Genomic DNA, 18,901 nt, shown 5'->3' with positions numbered 1-18,901 from the left:
GCCGTTGATGAAAATATGAACTCATTATGATGCTTACTTGAAGAATGCAAATAATTAATATTTTGCAGACCATATATATCATCTACCTCATTGGTTCCACAAAGTATTTTTTTCAGTAAGTTATCCTTGCAATATAATTAGTTTGCATCTTTAGCTTGTGATCCTCTTCACCATCATACATATTCTATATACTAGATTTATGGAAGTTGGCATAATGGCATGTGTTTCCTTCTCCCCGCCCACGACTATACCTCTCTTGGAGAGCATCATGCTACCAGCGCCAGTTACCACTGGCCAGGCTCCACCGTAATCTTCCCATGTTGGATGACCAAGTGCTACACACTTCCCTTTGGCGATGGCACCGGCCTGGCAACATCCACATTTTTCAAGCATTTATGTACTACTACAATGTATTAGCAAGACTTAGTTCAACTATTAATTGATCTCTACTATTTTTTCGTGAATATGTATGTTTGTTTTTTCAATCTCATATCCTAAACATGAATGAATGTTGAACTTTCAGCAAACTTTAATCTGTTCACATCTTCTCATATATATATTTCTAGCAGCCATGCATCAAGATGACAAGCGGGGCGAAAGCTTGTTGTGAGGAAGATAGGTTGCTAGATGGTCATGTTAACACGCACCCAATCTTTTCTTCCACACTTGTTCACTGCAAACTGATTAAATTTCTCACCTTTGATAACTTAATGATATATTGGTCAATTTATACAAAAATGATATCTCATGTTTTGCACATTCACTTATTTTATGAAGTTCTTATCAATCTAACAAAAATTGACGGGCGCAGCAACGCGCGCTTTCATGATCTAGTAGCAAACATAAAAAACAATAGAAGTTACATAAAAACACGTCAATTTCCGTAATCCTAAGGGTACAACCGCAAGAACGATTACTTCGCCACGCGGAATGCGAGTGTGTGACTAATTCCTGAGGTCTGCCTCTCCTTTCCTAACCCGCGTCGCTAATTCTCGTCGCGAACTTCTCGCCGGAGGAGCAGAGGAGCTCACAAGAGAAGGCCATGGGGCCACCGCAGCCAGCCAAGGGCATCATCAGCATCGAGGCCTGCGCGCGGCCGATCGCCGTCGACCACCGCATCAGCCTTCCCTACTACTTCCGCATCGCGGGCACCCTCCTCCGCCAGGTCAAACCCTAACCATCTTCGAAATCTCTCGCTCGGAATTCCTACCGCCACTATAGATCTGGCCTTTTGGGGCTGAAATTTAGCTTCTAGCTGTTCTTTCGCAATTCGCGGTAGTTTTCTTGTTCTGTTAACGCGCGGTGTGGTGAATTTGGTTTGTAGTACGTAATTAACGTCAGTGCTACCGTGTTTTTGTTCCAGACGGTGCTAAAATGTTGTGCTTTTATGTGGTGCGCAGGCCAAGATATATCGAGATGAGAAGAACATCCTCGACCTGTATGTCATCCTCCTGAGATATACGAGGTTGGCTGAACGTTGATTGATTCATCCTGATATTCGCTTCTTACTATCGTGATGATGATGATCAGTTAACATCTGACTCTGACCGGCTGCAGCTTGCTGTGTGAGACCATCCCCAAGCACCGTGACTACCCCGTATTCAAGTTGAGGGAAGCAGAGTTCGTCAGAAACGCCAACTCCTCTGTAATTCCTCTTACGCGCTCACTAACTACTGTATTTATGTTATCAAACATTTAAAGTATTAGTTTTCATGATCACATAGCACATCTTGAGCCTTATATGTATAATATATGATGTAGAATTTACAGTTCCGATTGGTCATGTTGACTAATCTACCCTCCCCCTCCCCGTGCGCTTGTTTGTCTGATTGACTGTTTTGTTGTAGACACTCATTGATGTTGTCAATGAGCTTGAGTCTCTGAAGCCAGTTGTGAAGCGGCAGCTCGTTGAACATAACAGAAGGGGTAGCCCGGAAGCTAATGGTCTGAATGGAACCCATGCTGCAAGTTTAAGGACGGAGAAGCATCCTCCAACCACATATTCCACACAGGTAATATGGGATTGTGCAACATTTCGTAGTTTGCAGTCATTTTGTGGAAAACGAGTTATGTACTGTCAGTTTGCCAGGTGTTCTTTCTGGCTATTCTTTCTCATTCCTTCCCTTCTCCAGCCATTTGTAGGTTCATTGCAAAAATTCTACCCAGACGGGAGGCATCACGTGGCATCATGGACAAGTATCCAAACTGATAGGCAGATCCGCAAACAGTATGTGTATCTTCTGTTCATATTTGTGTGTATGATATGCTGTGTTTCATTTGGCTGAAGTAAAAGTAGTGCCTGAGTGATTTCCAGATTGAACGGTTGTCCACCAATTATGAAAGAGGAAGGCTAGTTGACATGTTTGATAGCTAACCTAAACCACTCTGGTAACTTGATCAATTTCTTAAGCCAAAAAGTTAGGTTTAAAGGGTACACTTCATAAGCAACACAGTAACTTAATCCAGATGATAAGTGCCACACGTGTGGCACGAAGCACTCCGGCCCTGACGTTTTTACAACTAAAGTTGCCATCCGAAAAAAACGTAAAAAAAAACTGAAATTTGCCATCTGAAAAGAGAGTTGCCATCCTCGCGTCACTAAACTTGCCATAAAAAACGTTCGGAGTTGCCATGTGCTCGTGCCACACGTTTGGCACTTATCGGGGTCCTAACTTAATTATGGGACCGCATGCTTTCCTGCATTTGAGTCAGGTCAATTATCAGTCTTTCTCTGACTAGTCGGTTGAATTAGGAGATTTCAGAGATCTAGCTCTGGTTTATGAGTTCTTTTTATTAATACAAGAACATAGTTTTTTCATGGCAGAGTTTAGTCGTGTTTATCAATTTGTCTGGCTGTCCTACAGTTTTATAAGTGGATATTTGAAGTTTGGCACCACATTAATTGTTTCTGGTGATTGGTCATTCTACACTGTACACATTTCGGAGTTGTTAAGCAGAGATAACATCATCCTCTAGCAAGGGGCAAAAGGTTGAATGTGAAGAGCCAACATCATTCCTCCAGAAATGCTGACGCATAGCAGAAGATTAAAGCGTGCTGATAATGTCAAGAGAGATCGGGGTAGACCAAACTTGACATGGGAGGAGTCCGTAAAGAGAGACCTGAAGGACTGGAAAATCCACGTGCCAGAACTATGACTAAGTTTCGAGATCTTATAGGTTCCAACTCTAGCCTACCCCAATTTGTTTGGGACTGAAAGGATGAATTGCTGCTTCTCTTCTAGTTGCATGCATGTGACTTGATATTTTCATAGTCTCTGTTTGCTCCTTTATACGATGCGCTTTTTTTAGACAAAAAATTCCATCACTTTGCCTGACATCCACAGTCATTTAGTGTTATAGATTTGTTGTTGGAATACTTTTTATCGGTGTACTAAGCTAGACTCTTTTCACTTTCTGGCTAAATTATTCAGATTTGTAAATCTGCCTTTTCCGAAAGAAGAGACACTGGCTAGACATTCAATATTAGGGTCTAATGGGCTTCATGGACAATGGAATGGGCCTGTTGCTGCAGTCAAGGCATGTTTGCTTTCGTTACATTTCCCCCAACATGTTTGCATGAGAATTTGATCATGGGCAACCATTATCTTACAAATTTATTTCTGCTTAATGCAGGTCCAATATCCATGCAATCTTGAATTTACACAAAGTGATATGACAAGGTGAGATTTGAGATAGTTTCAGCGTAATATCTCTAATACAAATTCTGTTTTTTTGTCTCATTTTTTCTTACCTTGCGCAAAGTTTCGTTCAGTTTTAAAAATGGTGTGCTCTTTCTTTTTTGAAAGCCGCCCTAAGGCCGTGCTTGGATTGGTTGTAATTAAATACGGAGGTGTATGTTTTACACCTGTATCTTACCGGCTGCTTAGCAAATCTCGAACGGAAATAAAACGATGAGCTGAGACCCGTATTCTTTACAGGTGTATTTCAAAAGAACACGACGATCCAAACAGGGCCTCATTGGTCTTTCTACTCTGTTTGGGACCTGGAAGCCTATTGAGATTCATGTATGCATTGAACTATTTTGAGTGGAATCCACTGAACAAACATAAATAATTTAACTATCTCATTGCCTCCAAATTGTTTTAATTGTATGGACTAGATTTAGAAAGAAAGCGGGATTTGACTAGACAAATTCAATGAAGCTAATACAATATTTGAGTAGAAGAGAGATTAGAAGAGTAAACCAAACATATGTATAATTTATATGGAAATTAGTCTGCTCAGTGTGACATTATCACTCTGTTGCTTCTGCAGTCTAGTGCCGGCTATGTTGAACCAAGATGGTCTGCATGGTCCCAGTACCACATATCCTGATAGCACTACAAAAGATAACGATGATATGCAATCTGTTCTATCTCTTGATGATGGTCGATGGTCTGCACCAGCAGAAGAATGCACCTCTACACCTTCTGCTAGTCTGGAGGGAGAATTGTCCCAGTTGAATATCAGACAGCCTTCACCCCCGCCAGTCCTGGCAGAAGTACATCCTGATCGCGCACCCGCAATTTCTCCATCAAGAGTTGCTGATCCAACACAAGGACTTGCTATATCAGAAACCGGTCGTTATCATAACTTGCATGTTGTAAGTTCAAATTACACCCGATTCCATTTGAAATGATATATTGCTCTGTATTTGTTTGTAACTTATGTATTCCTATACAGTTATCTTGACTGATGATTTCAACTTTGTTAGCCGGTGAAGTTGATGGAGTGTTTTCTAAGGGTTGCTGAGGCGAACACTAAAAGAAGTTTAGAAACTTGTGGGGTTCTTGCTGGTACCCTGGTATGTATGTTATTCCGGAAATGAGAACAGTTATTTTGCTCGACTACTGACATCACATTGTATTTTTCATGTAGAAAAAGAGAACTTTTCATATTACAACCTTAATAATTCCAAAGCAGAAATCTACATCTGATTCGGTAAGTTGTTCTTGTATCTTTCGTTGACTAGGTTGTTTACTGTATTAATAATACATTGCTTTCTTTTTTGACAGTGTGAAGCTACAAATGAAGAAGAACTATTTGAAGTTCAGGACAAGGGCTCACTATTCACCCTTGGTTGGATTCATGTAAGTTCAGTTTAAAGAATTTTATGCACCATTGATGCTGTTTGTTGTTTGCTCAAGCCAATAAGGTATATGTAATCTGTTAACAATATATTTAAAGATATATCAATTAATACGTTTTCTTTAGTTCTTTGTCTTCATAATTCATAACTGAAGAAACTCTGTTTAAAACCTTTGTTGTTACAAAGCTGGATACTATGCTATCAAACCCTTTTGCTTGAATTGGCGTGCCACTTTTATTTTGAGAATCTCGCTGATATGCTTACAATTGTCACCTTGAAATCGACATTTGTCCATGTAATTACGTGTATTACATGATTTAGATCCATGTTGCCTAATTGTGGACAATGCTTCATGCACTTCCCATACACAATGGAAGGTGGTGCGGTGCCACAAGGGCATCTTCCATAGTTGATAGGTGAAATCATGGTTTTGCAACTAGATCTGTATGTATATGTATTGCTTTCTTGCAATGTTGTGTTATGTTTTTGCCGCGGTAAAGCTGTTGCCTTGTGACCATGAGGTCACGGGTTGAGTCCTGGAAACAGCCTATTGCAGGAATTGTAGGGAAAGGCTGCGTATTACAGACCCAAAGCGGCCGGACCCTTCCCCGGACCCTGCGCAAGCGGGAGCTACGTGCACCGGGCTGCCCTTTGTGTTATGTTTTTGCACTAGGCCATGTCACCGAATCATGGACTTGATAGAATGTAACATCAACAAAATCTGTGTTGTTGAAAATGTGTAAATTCCTATTTAATATTGGTTCAAGGAGATTCATGGCACTCTCAGTTGTATCTCATGCAATATTTGTTTCAAAGATGGATGTGGTAACACATTGCTGTTTTAGTATTAGCCATCTGAATTCTACCAAATGGTAATAAGTAGATGCCATATGGCAATACGTGTTACAGAAGTAATCCTCAAAAAAGTAAGTGTTACAGAAGTAGGCATAACTGCATAAGTACGGTACTCCATACCTAGCCATAGCTTGGTACTTGGGGATATTATTTATTTGTTGACTGCCTGACCGCTCGCTTCTGTTGTCATAAAAAAGGTTGCTTTCGTCACTAATTGTCTGCTTTCCTTTCCAGACACATCCAACGCAGTCCTGTTTCCTGTCCTCTATTGACCTCCATAATCATTATTCGTACCAGGTAATGTTGGCAGACTGGACCTCTCAGTACCATTACCACTTATTTGGTGGGCAGTTCCATTATAGTATTTTTGTTGTTGCCCTCAACACTCGATGGCGTCATTTGTCTCACAGTACAATCGTATGTTTTCAGATAACGAAAACATGAAGAAATTAATTGTATATCAAGATTCTGTAACTCTACTTATTGATGAGATGCTATACAATATGAAAAATCTAGAATGCATATTTGCAAGCATATTTTTAGATCAATATTTAAAATGATATTTGTTTCATTTGTTAATCTTGCTTATCCTATTGTTTCATTTGTATCATGTATTCGGATGCCTACTTTCCCCCCGTGTCCACAAGACAATTCCTTCTGTTTGTTTTTGACCCCTCTTAACTTTGTGTATCCAAAGATGCTTGACCCCTCTTAACTTCGGTAGAATAAATGTTTCCACTTGTAGTCACTCCCACTTGTATTTCGTATGTTCTAGGTAGTATCTATCATACCGGAGTGCATATACTCGTAGTATGTAGTATATAAGAATGTTTAGGTAGCATGTATACTACTCCCTCTATACATAAATATAAGGCGTTTTAGAGACTTGACACAACTCTCTAAAACGTCTTATATTTATGTACCGAGGGAGTACTTTTTAGGTAGCATGTGCCATATTTTGGGCATACTCCTTTTTTACATACAAATATGTGCGTATTTCACAAATATAATGAAAATTATGGGCCCACTTGTATTTTTTTTAGATAACTCACTTTGGCATTAAATATAGTATACAAACATATAGTATATATACAACCACAAATCATGTAGTGTATGTGTACTCTGCATCATGATTTTCTACAATTCATTTGAGCAAATGTGTTTGACATTATTGTATCAACAGGTCATGCTACCTGAGGCAATTGCAATAGTTATGGCACCTACTGACACAAGAAAGTAAGTATTTAATTGTTTTGTATGTTCTGTCAACATCCAGTTTTGCGGTCAATCTTTCACTCTTTTTTTTGACTGTTGCTAATCAAAATCAGATGGACTAGCATTGGCTTGTGGTGAACTTTAGGGTGTTTAGAGCATCTCTAGTAGATGCTCTAAATTTGATAGTCTATATATATATCCCCATGTAGACTATGGTTTAAAAGGATTCCTCATGTATATCTCACAGCTCTCCAGCAGATAGTTTATGTTCACATCCTCTATATTCTCTCCTATATTTCAATAATATTTTATAACTACCAATGCAACAACCATTTCACCACCATACTTAGTTCCTGCTAATTAAATACAAACATGATGTAACATCTTGATGCTGTGCAACCATTTTAATTTAAATAGTTGATACTACGTTCTAGTGTGCGTTGATAGCAAAATGTATCAGGCTAATCAATCAAAATAGCACATGCACGTGTGCTGTACAGAGAGGAGAAATGAAGAAAAGCAGGCAGACTGATCAGTCAAGCCCATCCCCTGTTAACTTATCTTCTCAGCTTTTCCGAAACAATCATCTTCCTCAGACTCTCCTGTACAGCTCTCTCTTTCCTAACAGAGCGATGCTTTTCACTAAAAAAAAATAATGACGCCTGTCACGCCTGCCACTCCTGTCCGTCTCCTTCACTGTTGTCAGCGCCTATGAGGCCCCCATGACTTCCTCTACCTATTCCCCTTCCTACTGCTGCTGCCACCACCGGCCGCGGCCATGGACACCCCCAGCCCTGTCCACTGCGATCCGAGCCGCCGCCTGCAGCACCACCTCTGCTGCTCCTTCCCCCCGCTGCCCGGCTTCCTCCCTTTCCGTCCTCTTCCACTCCACCGCACCCGAGCCGCCGGCATCCCCCCCCCCCCCCCCCCCCCCCCCCCCCCCCCCCCCCCCCCCCCCCCCCCCCCCCCCCCCCCCCCATTGCGTCCTGCTCCACCTCTGGATCCACAACGATGGCACTCGGTAGTGGCCTGATCCAGAACCATAGTGTGTGGCTGCGCCGGATCCACCACTACATCCAACATCACGCTCTCTTGAAAAAAAATACCCTCTGCTACTTCGGAAGGTGGTAGGAGGAAGGGTTTGGGAGAGGCAGTTGCAATTTGGATGATGTGGAGGGATTGTCCAAGTTGGGAAGATCTACCATGATTTTTGGACAACGTTATGCGATAGACTTTCTGCTGGAGAGCGTTTTTACCTCCTGTGTGCTATTTTGGCTGTTGCCCACCATATTGACTGGCTGCTGAAGACGCTCTTAGTTCTCATTTCTATAGGGCGGTTGTGAGATCCTGGCTTAATAGGAATGATAGACTACTCATATCAACAAGGAATTTCTTCTTTTTCGGAGCCCATTTAGAAAGAACTCCAAAGTTAAGCGTGCTTGGTTTGGAGCGATTTGAGGATGGATGACCAATTGGGAAGTTGGTCTCGGGTGCGCATGAGTGAGGACAAAGTGCGCAGAAAAAACTACTGTTGGCCTGTGAGACCAGTCTAGATCCCGCCCAGGTGTAATGGCTAGGAACCAGTGGATGTGGCTTGATATTAGAGCCGACCCTTGCGGTTACAAGGGCATGTGCGGGTCATGTGCGCGTGGCCCGTTGGGGCACACGGCTTGGCACATGTGCCGGATTGGACGCAGTTACGTGTGCCAAGAGGGAACATTCCTAATGGTCCGACGAGGACGTCGGTTCCTTTGAGTGGGAGTGTATGTGTCCTGGCTTAATAGGAATGATAGACTAATATCAACAAGGAATTCCTTATTTTTTGGTAGCCCATTCAGAAGGAACTCCAAAGTTAAGCGTGCTTGGCTTGGAGCGATTTGAGGATGGGTGTTTGACTGGGAAGTTGGTCTCGGGTGTGCATGAGTGAGGACAAAGGGCGCAGAAAAGCCTAGTGTTTGTCTTTGGGACCAGCCTAGATCCCGCTAGGCGTAACGGCCGGAAACCGGTTGATGTGTCAGGGGCGTTACAACGGCGAATCGACCCACAATATTGTATGGTGCTGAGTGTTGGCCGACTGAAAGGCGACATATTCAACAGTTGGGTGTAGCGGAAATACGCATGGTGAGATGGATGTGTGGCCACACAAGAAAAGATCAGGTCCGGAATGATGATATACGTGATAGAGTTGGGGTAGCACCGATTGAAGAGAAGCTTGTTTAACATCGTCTGAGATGGTTTGGGCATATACAGCGCAGCCTCCAGAACCTCCAATGCATAGTGGACGGTTAAAGTGTGCTGATAATGTCAAGAGAGGTCGGGGTAGACCAAACTTGAAATGGGAGGAGTCCTTAAAGAGAGATCTGAAGGACTGGAATGTCACCAAAGAACTAGCCATGCACAGGGGTGCGTGGAAGTTAGCTATCCATCTGCCAAAACCATGAGTTGGTTCAAGATCTTATGGGTTTCAGCTCAGGCCTACCCCAACTTGTTTGGGACTAAAGGCTTTGTTGTTGTTGCAGGTCGAATTGTGCATACATTTGGCCTCTGATTTGTACCAAGTAGTTCCGTTTTCATGTGTTACTACCGACGACCGAATTATGTAGTATTTGCCAGTATTCACCAATGTGGAAACGAAATTAGAGTTTGCTAAAGTTTTATGCAACTTTCTTACTCGCCTCCTCAAAATTTCTAGTTACATTCCACTCTGCTTAAACTCTGCAACTCCAAAGATCATTAGCTAACAAGCTTTCATGACATGGTGCCCAGCTGGTTTATTATTACTAGTTGACCCATTGCGCCAAATGGCGCAGAGACCCGCTAAAGCCATGTTGTCGATGAAAATATTTTGCAAGGACCTATTCGATATTTGTAGTAGAATGCTATATTGAAAATATAGTTATCACGCTGCGAAACCCGTCGCGCCAAATATCGCAAAGACCTGCTGATTCCATGTTAGTGATGAAAAGAAATCCATCATTTAGTTGATTTTGTTACAGGTAAGCACATATGACAAGAAATTTAATCTCTCTTAGTTGGAAAACGGGGGCTTGTTGCGCCAAATGGTGCAGAGGCACCTTAAATCCATGTGCGCGAGGAAAAAAATATCCATGGTTCAATTGCCTTAAATAGGAAACATGGTCGATTGTTGTCTACAATGAGATGTATATACACATTTTTAATTTGACAACATAAAATATTTGCTACCATCTTCACAGAGACCCATTTGAAATCATGTACAGAGACCCATTTGAAATCATGTACGCATTGAAAATATGTGGACTTTCCAATGACTATGTTTGACAAAAAAAATACATGGGCTTTTGTTTAAAAATATATGTGTCTATAAAATCATGAGTGCTTTGGCTATACACATAGTATAGAATACAAAGAAGCCAGAGGACTACATATCAACTCCTATCTTGCTCTTAAAACAAAACAATAAAACTTATCATTTCCTCACTTCAAAGCATTCTCCTCTTCTCCTTCTCGGGTGCCCTGTTTGGCTTCCAACCAATCCTGCACCACCACCGCCAACGCCAAGGAAAGTGTTATTTACGTAGCAGAAAAACAATGCATAATACAATTATATAGACATCTCTAGCAAAATTATTGATTGCACAGGTAGATGGAGACTAAAACGAAGAAGGCATTAAGAATCAAGACGAATAAGGTCTGGTCATAGTATCTATACTCAGCCAGGAGCCTCAAATGAAGTACTCCCTGCTCTTGTATTTCTTTACGGAGGGAGTACCAGTCATGCCATAGTTAAGTTTCAGTTCAAATATCACGTAAAAACTTTTCGACTCAACTTAAAAAAAACATACTGAGACTCCACCATTTGACTTCCACTTAGAAGGTTCTCATATAGATGGACCCACGAGACAAAATTACGACAGGTTAGACAAAAAAACAGGAAACATTTTCCTGTCAAAGGTATTTCAAAATTAACAAGAGGAAAACACAGGAAAATTACGTCTCTCGTCTTGTCAAAATTACTATGTCGACCTGATTGTTTTTTAGAGGCCCAAATTTGCTTGATTCTGAATAGATGACACGGCAAACTGACTATAAAAGCTGTCATTTCATACCATAACCCAATAACTAACAATGAACATCTCTCTATATGCAATATGATTTCAGAGTGAAACATACCATTATTTGCTATTGGACCAACCAAATGTGGTTTCAACTCCACATGAGAAAAACAATGTGGGAACTGAACACACATCCGAGCATACAAAACAAAAAATTCAAGCAAGAATTAGACAGGGCATCTAAGGCCACGATAGCATTCACTCACCTTGGTATGCAGCATCGGTGGAGTGAAATGTATCAATGCCACGATAACATCCACATGTCTACCTTCATGCCTCCCTGACTCCTCCTGCCGACCACGCACCTCTGCCATGGCGTGTCCTCACATTCCCAGCCACGCCTTCTCAAGTACTCCCAAGAAGACAACAGCAATAACAGACTGTGCCAACATTATAAACTTAATATTAGTATTATTGGACAGACGTTTAACTTGCACATGAACCATGTAAAATGCAAAATTACTAATGCCAGCTTAATAAAATGACTCAGTGGTGTCGTACATGGCAAACAAAAGATCATGCTTGGTACTATCTTAGGTAGCGACTAATAAGCTAAAAGAAGAAGGGAAACTTAATAAAGGTGCTGAATCACATATAATTCATGCTGCCCTTGATAATGGATCAATCAACTTTTCCTATTAAACAATAGTGAAATTCCAGTAGCCTAAAGGCCTGATTTGCACATATAGGATATACGATCATATGATCAAGAACAGTAGCCCTTCAATATAACAAACCTAGAACATGCACTACATATGTTAACCATTGTAGCTTCATCTAATAAAATTAGAACAATATCAGATCTTATGATCAAGAACAGTAGCCATGTTCGATGGAACATGGGTGCTACCCGGCACGAGACACTACTGTTTGATATAGCAGCACTGGTTATAACGAACATGATTTATTAAGTGGACAAAAGCTATTTTCCCCTAAAAAATAACTCGCATTATTTTTAAGAGAAAAGCCTAAGAGTTATAAATTTAAAAAGTAGATCCATCCAAATTATTGATTTATAACTGTCAGATGCATCCAGTCAAGTACTTTAAGAGAAAGGCAAATAGCAAGAAACCAAAGCAGACGCCCGCCCAAGGTCTTTGAGTCGCCTAGCCAAGTCGAGTCGCCATGCCTCCGACTAGTGGCTCGCTGCGATTAGTCTGTGACTCGTCGTGATTAATCGCCCCAGGTCGCCCCAGGTGTTAAGAGGAGGAGGAGGAGGGGGAAGAGGTGCTGTCGCAGGCGGAGGAGGGGGTAGGCAGCTGCTTGGAGGATACTTCAGCTCGGATAAGGCAGCAGCAGCTCGTAGGAATAATGGAGGCGGTAGGAATAATGGAGGCGGCGATTCTGATATGGGATGGGAGCACGCGTCTTGCTCCTCCTCTGTTTCGTGCTAGAGAGCTGGCCCAATAGGCCCATTATGTAACCCTAGCTTCCAAATAAAATCCAAACCGTCCATATGCTCTAATCTAGACCGTGCATCTGCTCTCCCATGTGCCTTTCTCCTTCGTCTCTTTCGTGCTTCTCCTCGTACAGGCGGCGCACTCTCCAGCTTCGTCTCCTCCTCCCCCTCCTTTGGACTCGGGCCTCCTCACCTTCCCGTTCTTCCCTCCCTTGGCCTTGCTGAAGCAAGCCGCCCTGCTTTGAGGTCCTAGTCGCCCGACTAGTCGTCTACTAATCGTCGACTAGCCTACCAGCCGCGCGGCTCGCTCCTCTAGCCAAGTCGCCTGCGCAAGCCAACCTCGCTCCAACGACTTGGCGATTAGTCGGTGACTCAAAAACCTTGCCCCCGCCTCCTAAAGAAGAGCTTCAATAAACTTAAGTTGTCATCCTATCAACTAATCTATACAGACGAGAACCTTCCGAAATGTCAGCCTCTCAGCCAAGATCATGATGATATTCAGACCTTCACCAAAAGGAAGTAACTTCATCAGTTGTGACCTATGACACATATATTTCAAAATCAAAACCAAAAGGAAGTAACTTCATGAGTTGTGACCTATGAGCAAAGTATATATCTCAATAACTGCTGAAAAGAAGTTAATCTCTGAAGGTTCTTGCCATATGTATGCCGGCTAGACATCTTTGCTTCAAGCAAATCTTTTAGTGCTTTTATGTTTATGCATCTCAAATTCTTTCCATTTGCATCCCTTCTTCTGCTAGTTAATACAAACACCGAACTAAAATACATTTGGAAAGGTCTAGAGAGATCTCAGGAGAAATTCAATGATATTAGCAAAAAGTTGTACATAGAGGAGGCACCTGTTTGTCACATGCAATTCTTATTACATCCAGTCCTTCATCCAGCGCAGCAAGATGGATCCATATCCATAATTGGCGTTGTAATGAACTGCGGTTTCTTTCAAAACCTTAGTCTGAGAATTGGACAAATATGCTTCTGTGTACAACAGAAAGAGTGAGCGGGGGTGCATCGAGTTACCACGGCCTCCAGGACTGGTATAACAACGGAAACAAGCGTACACATCCTGCTCACATGCATACACGAAATATAAGCAGCACGAGAACGAACAACACAGAACGCCTGACCATATCCGGAACATTTAAACGATCAGCACGACATACAGATATTTAAAAGATCACCAAGGCAGACAGCATGACACAGAAGATACTGAAAGTAAAGCACGCACACATGTAGTAGAAAGGAAAGAAGAAAACCTTGATGAGTCGAACGACGCAGCGATAGAAGATATCGTACAACCTGCGAAATACACAAAAAACAACCGGTCAGAGTACAACGACACACAGGCATGCAATGAACACTCGCCGGTCACAGAAGCAACAGAACGGCCTATTTACCCGAGGCAGCAAGCAGAAGCACGTTGAGTAAGCAGCAGGACGGACGAGAAGAAGCGCAGCGACAGGAGTAGGCTGAATCATAGAACAAGCGTCAGCACACGCATTTCATCAAACATTCTATTGGCAAGCACAAGAGGAGTGGACTAACCTCAATGAGAAGGAGAGACAGACCCAAGGCTCGACGCAAGCGACAACAGGAAACCGTACCAAACTGTGCATGAACGAAACGAAGGCAAACATGTGAAATTAGCAGGACGAATCCAAATCAGCGGCGAAGAACATGCGGACCAGAGAAGGACGAACCTCAACCAGCGGCAACCATCGAGCAGAGGAGGCCCATCGGAATAGAGCATGGGCTGCCGCATCTCGGCCACCATGCGGCACGACGAGGCAAAATATCCTAGTCCATCTCTCCTTTCCGGTCACAGCTTCATTCATCTTTTAGATGACTAACACGATTAGCACATCAACCGAGAAAATAAGAGGAACGATGAACATCACATGAAAAAAACAAGAACGATGAACATCACCTCAACAGGAGATGAGGATCGATTGGGCTATTTGTCCTCGGCCGCCAGCGGTGTGGTTGGAGGGCGATTCTTCTCCTCTTCCATCTTGTTCTCCTCCCGGCCGGCGGCGGTGGCCCGGAGATCCTTGTCGACCACGCGCACGGCGTGGAACAACTCGTCGTGGCGGGCCGAGGCCGCCGGCAGCCGTCTGGACGAGGCCCTTGGCTCGGTTGCGGGACTTGCTGAAGGCGTCAAGGCAGCGGTGGAGGTCCACGAGCGCGCGAAACAGCTCGTTGTGGCGGGAGGCAGCGGGGCCGAGGCCGGTGGCGGCCACCTGGACGAGGCCCTCGGCTCGGTCGCGGGACTCGCTGAAGCGTCGAGGCAGCAGTGGAGGTCCGCGAGCGCCACCGTGCACCCAGGCTCGCGGACGATGGCGGCCGCGGCGTCGACCAGCGCGTCATAGGTGCCAGTCCATCTCTCTCTCCAACTGCAGATGGAGGTAAGGCACGCACGATGCATCGGGCAGCTGCAATCCGTCCTCTCTCTCCAAAGTCCAAATGCAGACGAGACGCAACACCGTGCACAGGAAAGACATACACGCGCACTAGACACAGAAGTAGCAGCCGCCGAGCGGGACCAGAGCAGCGGCGGCCCACCTGTCATCATGCTAGACAAATGCGTGTGCACAATCCGGGTGCACATGCGTCGACCCACCCCTTCTGCAGCTGATGCAGGACACACAACTCCCCACGACGCACGACGCACTACGCGGGAAGCGCGTGAGGAGCGCCGCACAAGGAGCAGTTGACCGAGGTACCAGGGAATACCCTATATACAAGACGTGAGCCACCGCAGCTGATGAGTGGGACCGGAGGCAGCACTGGCCCACCCGTCATGAAGACAGCACAATTGCGGACGCAAAAGGCGGGTGCACATGAGCCGGATAACCCTTCCGCGGCTCCCCCGCGACGCAAAGCGCGCCCACGCGGCGCGGCAGGTTTGGCTGCGCATGCACCTAGAAAAAGACCACCCAGCCTATCAGATCCCGCTCGAGCCCACAGGTCATTGGCCGCGCCAAAATGACCACGCGGTGAAAACGGCAGACGTTGAATCACCGCGACGATCCAACGGCAAGCAACGAAAAAAAGACCAGGTTGACCAGGATCGAACGGACACGAACGCTGCAAATCGAGGGAGCATCCTGGAGGCGAGTTGCCCAGCCTCCTTATTGGTTTAAATAGGTCTGACATGGCTGCAAAAGTGAATACACACTCAGTCCGGGGTGTCACGGGTTCGAACTTTAGGGAGCATGTCAGACTAAAACCTAAGCATAATTGGCATATAATGAAGAAGGGTTTTGCCACCAAGCAAAAGTCTTGCGTGTTGCATCAGAACACCAAGGACTCAAGGAGCCACCATATGCCAAATCTCTTTCCCTTCCTCTTTCCTATCTTTTTCTCCAGTCCGTCTGCCGTTGAATAGCACAACACTTTCCAGATCTCTTACCACTTGAATCCTCAATGGAAATTACTGCCGTCATGACATGGCTCTGGCATCAATTGTGGGTGTGTCAGAGTTTCACGTTTTCGAGCATCAGGATCGCCTCTACCCCCCCTTAGAAATCCCCAAACAATCTTGGGTGGAGTATCCCCGTTGCCGGCCCTGACCATGATGTAAGCCACTTCAGCATCTTCTGTCGTGCACATGTGTGGAGAATTGAGGCTTCCCAATTGTTTTACTTTTCTATTTGGTCCATGTTGGCAACTTCCACTGCCAGCACATCTCCATTTCAGGATTTCAGGCTAGGTCAGTAAGGAGCAAATGGTGATTTAGAAGATTTATGCAGATGGAGAAAACTGTTGGGAGCGCTGAATGTAAATTAATTTTTTAAGGGAAGTGGGAAATCCAGTATAATTTTCTCTTCACGTTCATAAAAATGTGCATCCTTCACTCTTATCTCCATCTGAAATCTTATTATCCATAATTATACAAATGCTTTAGCCTATATATTTGCTCTGTTTACCGAACCCAAATCGATAGACTTTTGCTTGGCTGCTTGCTATCTTATTGAGGATTATTTCTCTACGTTGTGCTATCCTTTTGTCTCCCTCATCTTAATAATATGATATATGATCTTGTTTATATGCTTTGTTTTGAACAGAAAACATGGTATATTTCATCTAACGGATCCAGGTGGTATTGGTGTGATCCATGATTGCCCGGAGAGAGGATTCCATCCACATAAAGCCCCTCTGGATGGCTCACCAATCTACGAGCATTGCTCCCATGTGTACATGAATGCTGATACAAAGTTTGATATGATTGACCTCCGAGAACAGTGAGAGGTATCAGTTTCATTCTGTCATAGTTTGGCGGCTGTACTTGCGGCAGTTGAGCAAATTGTCTGCCTTGATTTCTCTAATGCGCTGAAGAAATGCAGATACTGATTTAAGTGATTGTACATAGCTATTGTGTCTATAGAGATATGATTGGTACATCCGGGGAAATTGAGGATCTGTGGTGTAATTCACCCCCTTTACCTCTGGGGATATACACTTTTGAGATGAGATGTAAGTAATGGTCAATCTCATTTTGTGTAAGGTTAATTGTAAAAGCATCATATGTTTTACTCCATTCTGAAATGAGTTGATCGCTATCAAAAAAAGTTAGTTTTTATCATGCCTGTTTTGTAATATTAATTTCATGCCTGTAAGCCTGTAATGCTGGAATTTTGCCACCTCTGTAATTTTTTTTACAACAAATTCATAGTGAACAGTTGCATTTTCTTTCCGGTTGTAATATGCACTTTGCTCCCGGGTTGCAATACAAGGGTATTCAATCAGATAAGAAGCGCTTTGCAAACCTCCAACAAACTGCAGAAGATTGTGCATCTGCAATACAGAAGCACTTCCAAACAAATTGCACAATCAGAAAATGAGCTAATATTCTTATATTTATAACAGTGCCAAAACGTCAGCCAAGAATAATCTCATAATCAAAGTTGGGCACAAAATATTTCAGAAAGTTTTTTGCTCCTTCATGGACTTGTGAAATCATACCATCAGACGAAAAGGCAACCTGAAAAGGATTTTCTTTAGCTATGTAAGGTCATTTTGGTTCAGCATTTTCTCCAAGAAAATATATACCGGTATTTAAACTCAAACCAGGATAAATCATAAATATAGACATTATACTCATAAAAGTACGGCCATCAAGAACAACAATTTAAGCATCTAGATTGACAAGAAAACACATCAAGATCAAAAAAAGGATATGTTCTATTTCTATGTTTCATCTCACAGCCTTACATGAACAAATGGAATTATGTATGATAAGAGTGTAAACAAACTCAAGATGGTTGTTGTACTTGTTGAACAACAAGAATATGATTTTCACAAATGGGATGTTGAGTTTCTGTTGAATATTGTGTACAAGTTCTGTTACGTGTGGACTTGGTGTTTTAGTGTGGGCAGGATACGTGTAGTGTCGGAGTCAGACACGTTATGTCCTTGGCCTTATATATTATGGGAGTATACACACAATGTAACCTATACGTGTAGTACGCAGGGGGAGCCGGCGGGTGTGCCGGCGCCCGGGCAGCTGTGGTGCGGTAGTGTAGCGGTGTCATGGGGAAGAGCGCCCATAGTCAGGTCCAGAGGATGTCGCCATGATGATAAACCTTGTTAACAAATCTCAGTGACGTGCCTCATATGATTGCTTGTATTACAAAGGGTATTAAAGCTAGGTTGTTCGGAGGCTGCAAATTATTGATCTAGAGTAAGCTGTCATTGGAGATGGATGCACGGTTAAAAGATCAGGGTTGGTGCACCTAGGGTATTGGTGGCAGAAGATGATTGAAGAGCATCGCATGGTGCAAAAACCAAGAGATCGATGGACAACATGAGAAGCAGCGGCGGCGGGACGCAACAAAAGAGTTCTTAGCCACACCGGATCGCTCGAGCAACCTAGCGACCGACGTGGGCCGACCTAATCACGAGATAATGCAAGCGTTATAGTATAGGTTTTGGGAACTTCTAGAAGGTTCTCAACCAGTTTTGGGAACCTCCTAGAAAGTTCGTAAACCGGGTTTCACAGCTTTTTCATTTTTATTCTTTTCTAATTTTTTTCTTTCCTGTTCATTTTTCTGTTACCTCTTTTCTTCCCCCCCCTTTTTTTTTACTTATTTCAGTTTTTCTATTTCTTTTCGAATTCCTTTTTCTTCTGATATCTTTGTTTCTTTTTTCTTTTTCAGCATTTCAAAATTTGTTCAAAAATTCAAAAAATGTTCCTGTTATTAATTTTGTTCAAAATTTAAAAATATTGTT

General features: G+C 43.2%; 1 protein-coding gene across 2 annotated transcripts; it reads left to right on the top strand.

Annotated features, from left to right (window-relative positions):
* Window positions 1–896: 896 nt before the first annotated feature.
* Window positions 897–17,255, top strand: LOC125543963 (AMSH-like ubiquitin thioesterase 3). 2 transcript variants are annotated; one of them, XM_048707476.1, is made up of 15 exons: window positions 897–1,165; window positions 1,401–1,465; window positions 1,558–1,645; window positions 1,848–2,012; window positions 2,133–2,227; window positions 3,432–3,537; window positions 3,634–3,680; window positions 3,939–4,025; window positions 4,276–4,603; window positions 4,715–4,804; window positions 4,879–4,941; window positions 5,016–5,090; window positions 6,179–6,241; window positions 7,128–7,180; window positions 16,738–17,255. In XM_048707476.1, exons 1-15 carry the CDS (start codon window positions 1,043–1,045, stop codon window positions 16,916–16,918), a joined length of 1,629 nt encoding a protein of 542 aa, XP_048563433.1. In that variant the 5' UTR covers window positions 897–1,042; the 3' UTR covers window positions 16,919–17,255. The 2 variants fall into 2 exon arrangements, with proteins under 2 accessions (XP_048563433.1, XP_048563434.1); XM_048707477.1 differs by lacking the exon at window positions 3,939–4,025 and having other exon boundaries at window positions 899–1,165.
* The last annotated feature ends 1,646 nt before the right edge of the window (window positions 17,256–18,901 follow it).

Source organism: Triticum urartu, chromosome 3 (genome assembly GCF_003073215.2).
Source record: "Triticum urartu cultivar G1812 chromosome 3, Tu2.1, whole genome shotgun sequence".
Taxonomy (NCBI): Eukaryota; Viridiplantae; Streptophyta; class Magnoliopsida; order Poales; family Poaceae; genus Triticum; species Triticum urartu.
Note: the sequence above shows the minus strand (reverse complement) of the source record. Positions and strands in the feature narration are given on the sequence as shown.